General features: G+C 43.1%; 1 protein-coding gene across 2 annotated transcripts; it reads left to right on the forward strand.

The window, feature by feature from the left end:
• Window positions 1-385: 385 nt before the first annotated feature.
• LOC125100697 (immunity-related GTPase family M protein-like) lies at window positions 386-11,693 on the forward strand. 2 transcript variants are annotated; one of them, XM_047731071.1, is made up of 2 exons: window positions 386-706; window positions 9,267-11,693. In XM_047731071.1, exon 2 carries the CDS (start codon window positions 9,291-9,293, stop codon window positions 10,479-10,481), a length of 1,191 nt encoding a protein of 396 aa, XP_047587027.1. In that variant the 5' UTR covers window positions 386-706; window positions 9,267-9,290; the 3' UTR covers window positions 10,482-11,693. The 2 variants fall into 2 exon arrangements, with proteins under 2 accessions (XP_047587027.1, XP_047587028.1); XM_047731072.1 differs by having other exon boundaries at window positions 386-605.
• The last annotated feature ends 1,080 nt before the right edge of the window (window positions 11,694-12,773 follow it).

The following is a 12,773-nucleotide window of genomic DNA, read 5'->3' on the forward strand; positions in this document are numbered from 1 at the left end:
GAGAAATCCACCATGGATGTCACTTCTGCAGTCTGATCTCTGCAGGCGGAAGAGAGTTAGCCGCTGAGCTGAACACGTTGGGCAGCTCTAAGGAGTAACTTGGCAGGCAGTGTCTGCACCCACCTGAGCGGCCAGCCTCAAGGGGGTTGAATATGGACTTCTCACCGGTCTGGACGCTGGCATCAGAGTAAGACTCTTAGGTATAAGGCAGCTGCTCTCAGAGCCTCTGGGCTGAAAGTGCTCAAATTACCCTGCACAAACCAGGGCAACTGCCAAAAAGCCCCCACCCTCCAGAATGCTGAAGGTGGAACCGGTTCAGGCCTGTTTTGAGAACTGGAGTCGTTTCCAGGAATAGAAACTGAAAGCAGCCCACTCTGATTTCCCTCCCCCCGGAGCCGTGCCCCCAGCTTTACTCAGAAATCGCACAGCTCTGAGGCTGAAAGGACTGGGCAGGAAACTCTGCGAGATTGCCTTCTCTTTCCTGGTTCCTCTCCCCACTGCCCCTTCTGTCTGGACTCTTTCTAGGACAACCTCAACCCAGCACAACTCCCTTCCTTCCTTTGGGAGCAATCTGAGCCTGGAGCCTGTTGTGAGGGATCTCAGACGTAAGCATCTCTGCCTGAGAGCTCGACCCATTCCCTGGGAGGGCTAACTTGCCAGCAGGACCATCTGCCTGATCACAGTCACCCTCTGCTTCCTGGAGCAGGTGAGTGAGAGGGATGAGGGTAAAACCCAATGTGGCTAATGACCCTGCAGAAGGGAAGACGTGAAAAGCAGAGCCTGACAGGGCAGGGGAGCTCAGGGACTGGCTTATCCCTTTCAGTGAATATTCCCAGCAGGGCCCCCCTCTGACATTCTTCAGAGGAAAAACTCAGAACCCTGTACTTTGTTTGCACCAAACCAATTCTACCTTCTAGTGTGGAGACAATGGGCCTTTCATCTCCATATTCATGGCAGTTGGCAATTGGGGGGGGGGGGCGGTTCTTCTGATTGGACCATGCTTGGAAAAGGACAGCAGCATTTGCCATTTTTAGTCTCTTAGAGTGTTAAGTAGAACATGGGACAGTGGCAATTTCTGGGGTAACCTGAAATTGGGAAGTCCAGCTGAACCTCCTGTGGATTAGGGAGTGGGGGTGGGGTTTCAGGGACAAGGGGTCTAGCAGACCTTAGACAATGTATAACAGTGGACATGTGTATCTGCATAGGAGAAACTGTCCCTATTGCTGAACACCACCTCCATCCTTTACCTCAATGAGGTGGACTCTTGAAATACTTTTTCCCAGACCAGGTCCTTTTGTGTTTCATGCCCACTGATGATGCAGATGTTTATTACACTTTCCTAGAATAAAGCAGTATGTATATTTTTTCCCCTCACCCTTTCCCTATGATGATAAAATGGGGGGAAATGTGGGGATTGATCCACAGTGAGTTCAAAGTCACAAAAGTCCTTGATGCCTCGGATTTCTTGTCTGGGCCAAGGCTGATCCTGGCTTCATAGCTCCAGATCATTGGGCATGACATGAACTCTATAGTGCATGGGAAGTGCACTAATGAGTGTTCTTCATTCTGCTTCTTAGATCATGAAATCTATTTGGTGCAGTATAACAAGAGTTCAAAAATTTACCCATTGGAACAGATGCAATAGGTCAAAATGGAATGTAGAGAAATTGTTGGTAAAGTCTTTCGTCAGGTGTATGCATGTGTGTGAGTGCATGTGTGCTGCATGGGTACTTAGTTCCTTTGTGAAATGCGTCTTTTACTGATGGTGTCCTTCAGAAGACTTTGAAAGGTCTGCTTGCAGGGTCTGGTTCAGAACCCTGCAAGCACAACTGCCCTCTCCAGTTGAAATCTGCTCCCTGGACTCCCTCCATAAAAGTATAGATTTCTTTAGTCAAGGACCCTCAAACCCTCTCCAGATAGGGAAGATCAGAGGTATAACATGGTATGACCTGCAAAAAAGTGAGCCTGGGGGCCACTTGCTTTCCAGGCTCATTTCTGCTGGCATCTCCTCAACTTCTGGGTTAGTGCTCTGAGCCTTGGTGTCCTGGAGGCTCATACACATAAACACACACACACACACACACACACACCAGCACTTGCACACTGACCATTCCTGGAAGACCTGCTACCTCTCGTGGATTTACCCTTGTCCCAGCCTGGCCTGGCAGTGTCACATGGGTATACTGCTGTCTTAAAGGACCCTGAGAGGGTCCAACATGCAGGGTTGTCTAGCACCACGAGCAAGGCAGGGACTAGATAAGCAGGTAGTGGGAAACAGGGAGCTGTGGCTTGTGCTGTAGGGCTTCAGTCACCCCTTCCAGCAGGGCCCAGCACAGGTGCTCAGGTGAAGAGACCTTTGCAAAGTACATGGTTGAGTCAGACATAGTCACAGAAATGATGCAGAAGATTTTAAGTTTGTGCTTACCTCCCTTAGCCACCCTGGGGTGGGGAGCTCATACTCTTCACCAGCCCCTACTTGCTTTCCAAAGGGCTGTGGCAGAGCTGGCTTCAACATTTCAGATGACAGATTTAGGAAGAAAAGTTAATCTATCTGTCACCTAAGGAGTGATGCATTGTGCTTCATTCATCTAACAGAAATATGTCCCATACCTGCCGGGCACTAAGGGCACCAGAGAGTCTAAGGAATTATTTACTATAAGTGCCAAGACCTGTATATGTGTATTTTTATACCAGGCATCTAACATGGGATGACACAATATTTTCTGGGACTTTCATCTCTTGAGGAGACAGAGGTGGGTTTTTTTTGTTTTGTTTTGTTTTTCAGTTGATCTAACACACAGGAAGTCAAGGTGAGATGGGTACATGTGGAGGTTGTGATGGGATTTAAACAAACCAAGAAAAGCATTCAAGAGCTCTTGAATCCTTTGTTCTAGTTCAGTTCCTATGTCCTAGCTAGCCTGGGTCCCATGGGACCACTGATAAGGACATCTAGCCTTCCCCATCCCATAGTAGAGGCAAACTTATAGGCAACCAGAATACATAGCATGCTCAGGAGCAGAAGAAACCCCTTCATACAAAACAAGTCAGTGAGCCTGGAACTCACCCAGGAGATCATCTCCCTGGAGCCAGGACAGCTGGTAAGACCTTTGGAAACCTCTGTGTTCCCCCATAAACAAGAACTTGGGCTATTGTTAGGAAAGGTCAAGAGAGGTCTTAAAGAGGGCTTTGAGTATAAGGGTAAGGGAAGGCTACTCTTAGGGATTCTCACTCCAGAGTGTTCCTCCAGGCTGACCCAGACCAGAGCTCCATCTTTCTGGCTTTTAGCCAGCTTTGTCCATGCATGTTCCCCCACCATGTCATTCACCCCCTCACCGAGCTCAGGGCACCTGCACTCCTGTGGGAGGAGGCACCATCCTTGCTGACCTATTGCACCTCAAATTTGTCATAGGGGCTCCTGGTGGAGGACCCTGAAGATTTGGGGGCACAGGTCTCAAGGGACTCTGGTCCCCAGGCAGATGGGATGGTGATTACATCATATTTCATGAGATTCCCTCCCTCTGAACTCCCAGCATCTCCTGATCATATCATTATGCATCCATCTCCCAAGGGGGGGGGGCAGTCAAGTTCCCTGTAACAGTTTCTAAGATGCGATGACACATTGTAGGATTTTTTCCTCATACTTGCAAAGCAATGAGTTTTCCTTAATGTGTTGTGAGAGGACTGTGATTTCCATTCTCTCCCCAAATTAAGAAGGGTGCATCTAGGGAGAGGTAAGTTGCAATTGATAGCTATAAGTGGACCCACATCTCCAGGAGTAGCATCTCATCATCCAGCCATCCCTCAGCCCCTGGGGCTGGATATTCAGTACTAACTAGGATCACCCTCCCCTCCTATCCAGATAGAAACAGAAAATGACATTATTGGAGTAAATCTGGGATCCTCCATCATTGCTTTGTAATCTTCAAGCTTGTTCCTTCTTTTTATTTATTTAAATTCAATTTAGTTAATAAAGAACATATAATTAGTTACAGGGGTAGAAATTAGTGATTCATCAGTTGCGTATAAAATCCAGTGCTCATCCAAACAGGTGCCTTCCTTAATGCCCATCATACATTTAGCCCATCCCCCCACTCACCACCCTCCAGAAACCCTCAGTTTGTTCCCTATAGTTAAGAGTCTCTTATGGTTTGCCTCCCTCTCTTTTTTTATTTCATTTTATTTAAATTCAATTAATTAACATATGGTATATTATTAGTTTCAGAGGTAGAGTTCAGTGATTCATCAGTCTTACATAACACCCAGTGCTCATTATATCAGGTGCCCTACTTAATGTCTATCACCCAGTTACCCCATCCTTCTCCCTCCCCTTGAGCAACCCTCAGTTTGTTTCCTGGGGTTAAGAGTTTCATGATTTGCCTCCTTTTCTGATTTCATCTTGTTTTATTTTTCCTTCCCTCCCTTTATGTTCTTCTGTTTTATTTCTTAAATTCCACATGTGAGTGAAATTATAATTGTCTTCCTCTGATTAACTTACTTTGCCTAGCACAATACCCTCTAATTCCATCCACATCATGGCAAATAGAAAGATTTCGTTTTTGATGGCTGAGTATTATCCCATTGTATGTATAGACACACCACATCTTCTTTATCCATTCATCTGTCAATGGACATCTGGATTCTTTCCACAGTTTGACTATTGTAGACATTGCTGCTATAAACATTGGGGTACATGTGTCCCTTCAAATCACTGTTTGTATCCTTTGGGTAAATACCTAGTAGTGCAATTGCTGGGTCATAGGGTAGTTCTATTTTTAACTTTTTGAGGAAGCTCCATACTGTTTTCCAGACTGTCAAGCTTATTTCTTATCTGTGAGATGCTTACAGATCACATCTGGGAAATACATTCATCTGTAGCTAGGAATAATATCACTTACCTAATAGAGCTTGGGGAAGATTAATCAAGAAATGCCATGCAAAAGACCCAGCTCAGACAGAATCACAGAAACAGGACATTCCTACACTGTGGTAAGAGTTGGAGGGAGTATGAAGAGTCACAGGAAAGTCTTCTTCAGACCCATCAGTAAAGATGCAAGTGGGGTGGGTTTGGTGGAGGAGGAGAGCAAGAAACTACACCACAGGACCTGTAGGCCAATGAGAAATTTCTCTTACAGATGGACTTTGGGCCTTCTGATTCAGTGTGAGGACTGGCCTCCCACCAGCATCAGGAGACCCCATAGATGGGTCTGGAAGGGAAGCCCTCATGGAATAGAAGGCCTCATGGGGCTCATAGGGAAACTCTTCAGCAAAGAGGCAGTCTTGAATTATAATATGTTTTAAAACTTGCATTTGTGCACATAAAAACAGTAGTTTTTTTTAAAGTTTTTACTTAAATTCAAGTTAGTTAGCATACAGTGTAATATTAGTTTCAGGTGTATAGTGTAATGATTCAGTACTTCTGTGTATCAGTCAGTATTCATCACAAGTACACTTCCCAATACCTATCCTCTGTTTAACCCATTCTCCTACCCACCTCCCCACTCTAACCGTCAGTTTGTTCTTCATACTTAAGAGTCTGTCTCTTTTTTTGCCTCTCTTTGTCTTTTTGCTTCACTTTGCTTGTTTGTTTTGTTTCTTAAATTCCACACATGAGTGAAATCATATGGTATTTGTCTTTCTCTGACTTATTTTGCTTAGCATAATATTCTCTAGCTCAAACCATGACATTGCAAAAGAAAATACTTCATTTTTGTGGCTGAGTAATATTCTATTGTATTCATATACCACATCTTCTTTATCCATTCATCAGTCCATGGACACGTGGGCTCTTTCTGTAGTTTGGCTATGATTGATAATGCTGCTATATACTTCAGGGTGCATGTACCCCTTTGAATTAGTTTTTTTGTATTCTAAGTAGATACCTAGTAGTACAGTTGCTGGGTCATAGATTAGCTGTATTTTTAACTTTTGAGGAACCTCCATACTGTTTTCCAGAGTGGCTATACCCGTTTGCATTCCCACCAACAGTGCAAGAGGTTTCCCCTTTCTCCACATGCTCACCAATGTCTGTTGTTTCTTGTGTTGTTGATTTCAGCCATTCTGACTGAATGTAAGGTGTAAGGTAATATCTCATTATAGTTTCAATTTGCATTTCCCTAGTGATAAGTGATGATGAGCATCATTTCATATGTCTCTTGGCCATCTGGATGTCTTCTTTGGAAAAAGGCCTATCTGTGTCTTCTGACCATTTTTCAATTGGATTATTTGGCGTTTGAGTGTTGAGTTGTATAAGTTTTTTTATATATTTTGGATACTAGCTCTTTATCAATATGTCTTTACAAATATTTTCTCCCATTCTGTATGTTACCTTTAGTTTTGTTGTTTCCTTCATTCTGCAAAAGTGTATTATTTTCACGTTGTCCTCATAGTTTATTTTTGCTTTCGTTTCCCTTCCTTTCTGGATTGATATCGAGAAAGAAATTGTGATGTCAAAGAAGTTATTGCCTATGCTCTCTTCTTGGATGTTTATGGTTTTGGGTCTCACATTTGGATAATTAATTCACCTTGAATTTATTTCTGTGTATGCTGTAAGAAATTTATTTCTGTGTATGCTGTAAGAAATTTATTTCTGCGTGTTGCTGTCCAGTTTTCCCAACACCATTTGTTGGAGACTGTCTTTTTTCCATTGGATATTCTTTCCTGTTTCTTGAAGTTTCATTGACCATATAATTCTGAGTTTAGTTCTGGATGCTTTCTTCAGTTCCATTGATCTATGTGTCTATTTTTGCACCAGTACCATACAGATGTTTTTTGTTTTGTTTTGTTTTGTTTTGCTTTGTTTTTAGTACACTTACATTTTAATGAAAGATGTTTACTTTAAAAATGGTTTTAGGGCACCTGGGTGGCTCAGTGGGTTAAAGCCTCTGCCTTCGGCTCAGGTCATGATCTCAGGGTCCTGGAATCAAGCCCCTCGTCAGGCTCTCTGCTCAGCAGGGAGCCTGCTTCTCCCACTCTCTCTCTGCCTGCCTCTCTGCTTACTTGTGATCTCTGGCTGTCAAGTAAATGAATAAAATCTCTTTAAAAAAATGGTTTTATACACATACTCATAAAAACACATAAATATATGAGATAAGTGCCATTCTGTTTTGATCACTACAGCTTTGTAATCTAATTTGAAGTCTGGAATCATGATACCTCCAGCTTTGTTTTCTTTTTCTTAAGTTTTCTTTCGCTATTTGCGGTCTTTTGTGGCTTCATACAAATTTTAGGATTGTTTGTTCTAGCTGTATGAAAAATGCTGTTAGTATGAAACTGTAGGTTTTTTAGGGGAAATTACCACAGCAAAGACTCATAACCTGTGGGACTATGAAAGCCCACCAGCCAGCACTTTGTGTGTAGCCCCCAGGAGGAGAATTCCCTAGGTAATCCCAACCAATTCTCTTTCCCAATCCTGCCTTATAAAATGCTTGCAGATTTTACCTCAGGGCACAATTTACAAGAGAATATTCACAAGAGAACTTAAATACCTAAAATACTAATCACAACAGTGACAAGATAAACAGTCATGTACAAACCTAAGTATTGACTTAAAAATCAGTAGGTTATTATTTGGAAAGTCTGTGTAACTTAGATGTTGAAGTGGATGAGGAACAGAGATTCCCCAGGTATGCAATTAGCGGTGAACGATATGGAAAATGTCTTGAGAGGAAAGAAGATGTACTTTTCACTGTTATCAAAAAAATTTAAATTATTCTGGACTCTGAAGACATATGCAGTGAAGATGTGTGGGTCCTCAGGATTGAAGGATATTCAGTGTTGTCATAAGCTTACTTGTGCCCTGCAGACATCCCCAGGGGACATCCTGCTCACCCAGTTGCGGTGGAGGAGGACTTAAGTGCACCTGACACAGAGACCCTCATGACACTCTTCTGCTCAAGGCCATTCATATCTGTGACCTGCTTAGGAGCTGTCTACTGGCACCAGAGCTGCAGAGCATTCCTCAGCAGTCTCCTCTGAGTCCCTAACGTGTGCACATCTCCTGATTTGGGGATATAATTGATACATTCAGCAATTCGTGGCCCTTTCAAGTTTTCAGGAGCTTTTAATATATTCACAAAGTTGTAATGCCGTCATAATCAAATTTAGAACATTTTCATTATCCAAAAGATATCCCATACCTCTTGACTACCACCCCTCTTTTCCCTCCTACCATTTGCCCTTCAGAAGAAGGAAATACCCCCATATATTTTCTGTGCCTAAGGATTTGCCTTTTCTCGACATTTCATGTGAATAGAATCATAGAATATATGGTCCGAGGGGCTGTCTGCTTTCACTGAGAGTAATGTTTTGGGGTTCATCTATGTTGTGGGTGGTATCAGTATTTCACTTATTTTTTATGCTCAGTCCTGATCTCTGGTGTGGATAGACGACTTTTGTTTATCTGTTGAACAGTGGGTGGACAACCGTGTTAATTCTACCTGAGGGCTATTACAGATAATACTACTATGAACATTTGCACACAGGTTTTACATAGATGTATGTCGTCACTGCTCACGGGTATATACCTGGCAATGGAATCGCTGGGCCATTTGGTGACTCTGTTTAAATTATTTTATCAGTTTTATGGAAATATTATGGACAAACACCACTATATAAGTTTCAGGGCATACATCATGCTGATCTGATTTACATATATTGTGAAATGATTACCACAGTAGGTTCAGCTAACATCCATCATCTCATAAAAATACAATAAAAAAGAAAGAAAGAGAAAACATTCTGCATTAAGATGTATTCCCTTAACAACGTTCCTATAAATCATATCATGGTGATATGTATAGTCACCGTGTTGTACATTACATTCCTAGTACTTACTTATCTTACAACTGAAATCTTGTACCTTTTGGACACTTCCTCCACTCTCCCCCACTTTTCACCCACTTCCTCCACCTCTCCCCAAGTCTGCTCCCTTTTTCTATGAATTTATTTTCTTTTATTTTTAGATTCCACACGTTAGTTAGATCATGCAGTATTTGTCTGATTTATTTTATTTAGCATGAAGCTTTCAAAGTTCATCCATATGGTCACAAATGGGAGGATTTCCTTGTTTTCTCTAACTGAATAATATGTTTAGATTTTTGAGACACTATCAGACAGTTTTGCAGGAGCTTATTGTTTCTCATCCAAAAGGCCTACAGCGAGTTAGGTGTGGATCTGACACCCTCAGTCTGGGATATCAACTGTGATGATTCTTCTGCCACCCTGTGTGCCTAGTCCTCCCAACCCCCCTGCTTTTCCTATTTCTGCAGGTTACTCCACTGATCAGCAACATCATGCAGCCCTCCCCGTCCCGTCACACCCCATCACCTACATCCTTCACCTCTGCTGGGCCAGACCATGAAGATTGGGACATCTTATCTATGTCGGATGTCAGGGACACAGAAAAAGCTTCCAAAGAATGGAAGTTGCCGGAGATAGTCTCTGCGGTCAAGGAGACCATGAAGACAGCATCCAGTGCCTCAGTGAGAATTGCAGTGACTGGGGACTCTGGCAATGGCATGTCCTCCTTCATCAATGCACTGCGGAGAATTGGGCAGGAGGAGGAGGACTCAGCTCCCACAGGTGTGGTAAGAACCACCCAGAAACCCACTCTCTACCGTTTCTCCGACATGCCCAATGTGGAGCTATGGGACCTGCCTGGCACAGGGGCTGCCACCCAAAGCCTGGAGACCTATCTGGAGGAAATCCAGTTTAGCAAGTATGACCTCTTCATAATCATTGCATCTGAACAGTTCAGCATGAATCTCGTGAAGCTTGCCAAAATCATCCAGGGACAGGGAAAGAGGTTCTACGTTGTCTGGACCAAGCTGGACAGAGACCTCAGTACACGTGTAGTCTCAAAGGAACAACTCCTGCAGGATATCCAAGAGAATATCCAGGTAGCTCTCCAGAATGAGGGAGTGTATGAACCCATCATATTTCTGGTCTCCAACTTTGACCCCTTCTTGCATGGCTTCCCAGAGCTTAGGAAGAGCTTGTGCAGAGAAGTGTCTGACATCAGGTACCATGAGCCCCTACAGAACCTGTCTGACACCTATGGGAAGATCATTAATGACAAAGCAATCACTTTTTGGGGGCAAATAGGCTCAGAGTCTTTCCAGGACAGCTTTGGCATCCAGAATGCAGATGATCTTGAGGAGTTTTTGAATGCCTGCCACTCATTCTTTGGTTTGGATAATGAGTCTCTCCAGGAGGTGGCCCAGAGTATGGGAAAACCTATGGAGGAGTACAAGGCCATTATGAAGTGTCCGGATCTACACACTGTCCTCAGCGGGGACAGGTTATTATCATGGATAAATTGTAATACAGACACTTGCTTATATTCGACTCTGAAGAGAATCCCATTTGTAGGTTATGTCAGTTTCTGCTACCTTAGAGGGTGGAATCAATGGCGCCTCATTGACAATGTCGCCAGGGACACCAACACCATCCTGAAGAAAGTTCTGACAGATGCTGCCATCTGAAGGGTGAGATCTCAGCAGGCTCCTTCTTGGGGAAAGTCAGGATATCTGGGGTCCTCTCCTCACACTCTATCCTTTAGAATTCTCAATCAGTTCAGTATTTCCACTTTTGTTAGTTCTAAGTTCCTTGAGGTAAATGAGCTGACTAGATCATTTTGAACCCACATCTCAGCAAATTTCCAAATATGTCCTACTTCTCATTTATTAAATGAGCTGGGATCCAAAGATGGAAGAAAAGACTGCACAGTGTGACATATAGTCTCATTCTGACATCCCCTTATCACTTAACGTTGGCATCATTTTTCCAAGGCCTCTTGGTTTTCCCCTGTTCCTTCAGTTCTCACTTCTCAGTACATGGACTCAAAGAGGCACACCTGTAGTCAGACAATAGAACATCCTTTGGGATGTTCCCTTTGGGGAAGTATAATTGGAGAGTGTGTGTTTAGTTGTTCTCCGAAAAGTACTGTGTAGTGGTACCAGGATCAAAGGCCAGTCTTGTGTCCTGTAAAGCTCTGTCCTTATATCTGTCTTCAGCAATTGCCCAATCATTTATATCCAAAAAAGGATACAGGAGGTGGACTCCAAGTCCATTTTACTGGGATTGAGAAATTGTTGAATGGAAAAGGCAAACCTGACTATTTTAAGTACCAAACACCAAGAGGTTCCATGCTCTTCATATGTACACGCTTATGGTGGGCCTGCATGGGAAGTAGTGCCTGTTAGATTATGTTTGCTATGCAGAAATTTTTGCTCACATAAAGTACCTGCTGAGGCGCCTGGGTGGCTCAGTGGGTTGGGCCTCTGTCTTTGGCTCAAGTCATGATCTCGGGGTCCTGGGATTGAGCCCCGCATCGGGCTCTCTGCTCAGCGGGGGGCCTGCTTCTCCCTCTCCCTCTGCGTGCCTCTTTCCCTACTCATGATCTCTGTCAAATAAATAAATAAAATCTTTTAAAAAATAATTAAAAATAAAAATAAAGTACCTGCTATGTTCTGTTCTTCGCCAAAGTTATTTCCCATGTTGGTCAAGGCAACTAAATTTGAGCATCAGTATTAAGGAAACCAACCCACTGTCTATGATCTCATTGTTTATACCGTTAACCCAAACTATATAAACTTTATGGAAGTTCTCCTAATTGGAAACCACTCCAGACCATAGCCCTAGATTTTTCTCCTTGCTGGGCATGTATGTAATAAAAATGGTTTTTTATCAAAAAATTTTTTTCAAAATGTTCATCATCACTAGCCATTAGGGAGATTCAAATTAAAACCACATTGAGATACCACCTTACACCAGTTAGAATGGCCAAAATTAGCAAGACAGGAAACAACATGTGTTGGAGAGGATGTGGAGAAAGGGGAACCCTCTTACACTGTTGGTGGGAATGCAAGTTGGTGCAGCCACTTTGGAGAACAGTGTGGAGATTCCTCAAGAAATTAAAAATAGAGCTTCCCTATGACCCTGCAATTGCACTACTGGGTATTTACCCCAAAGATACAGATGTAGTGAAAAGAAGGGCCATCTGTACCCTAATGTTTATAGCAGCAATGGCCACGGTCGCCAAACTGGAAAGAACCAAGATGCCCTTCAACAGACGAATGGATAAGGAAGATGTGGTCCATATACACTATAGAGTAGTATGCCTCCATCAGAAAGGATGAATATCCAACTTTTGTAGCAACATGGACAGGACTGGAAGAGATTATGCTGAGTGAAATAAGTCAAGCAGAGGGAGTCAATTATCATATGGTTTCACTTATTTGTGGAGCATAACAAATAACATGGAGGACATGGGGAAGATGGAGAGGAGAAGGGAGTTGAGGGAAATTGGAAGGGGAGGTGAACCATGAGAGACTATGAACACTGAAAAGCAACCTGAGGGTTTTGAAGGGGTGGAGGGTTGGAGGAGGTTGGGGGAACCAAGTGGTGGGTATTGGGGAGGGCACGTATTGCATGGAGCACTGGGTGTGGTGCAAAAACAATGAATACTGTTACGCTGAAAAGAAATTTAAAAAAAAAATTTTTTTTTTCAAATAAAATTTGAAACCTCATGTTCCCCACTAGAAGTGTCATGACCTGGTTATCACCACTGTGGGAATCATTCAGTCCTCACAAGAGCAACCCTCCATCCCTGCATCATTTCTGTCACCACCATCACCTTACTCTATTTACCTGGGAAGATTTCACCTAGTGTGGAGTCCAATCTGAATTTGGTAGATGTCTGAACTGGCTTAATATATAAAATTTTGGCCCATTTCTAGGCTTCTGCTCAAAAAGGAGGTTTGATCAGAGGTTAT

Source organism: Lutra lutra, chromosome 5 (genome assembly GCF_902655055.1).
Source record: "Lutra lutra chromosome 5, mLutLut1.2, whole genome shotgun sequence".
Taxonomy (NCBI): Eukaryota; Metazoa; Chordata; class Mammalia; order Carnivora; family Mustelidae; genus Lutra; species Lutra lutra.

What these genes read in the sequence shown, in the direction of transcription:
- LOC125100697 (XM_047731071.1), top strand. Translation starts at nt 9,291, where the DNA reads ATGCAGCCCTCCCCGTCCCGTCACACCCCATCACCTACATCCTTCACC.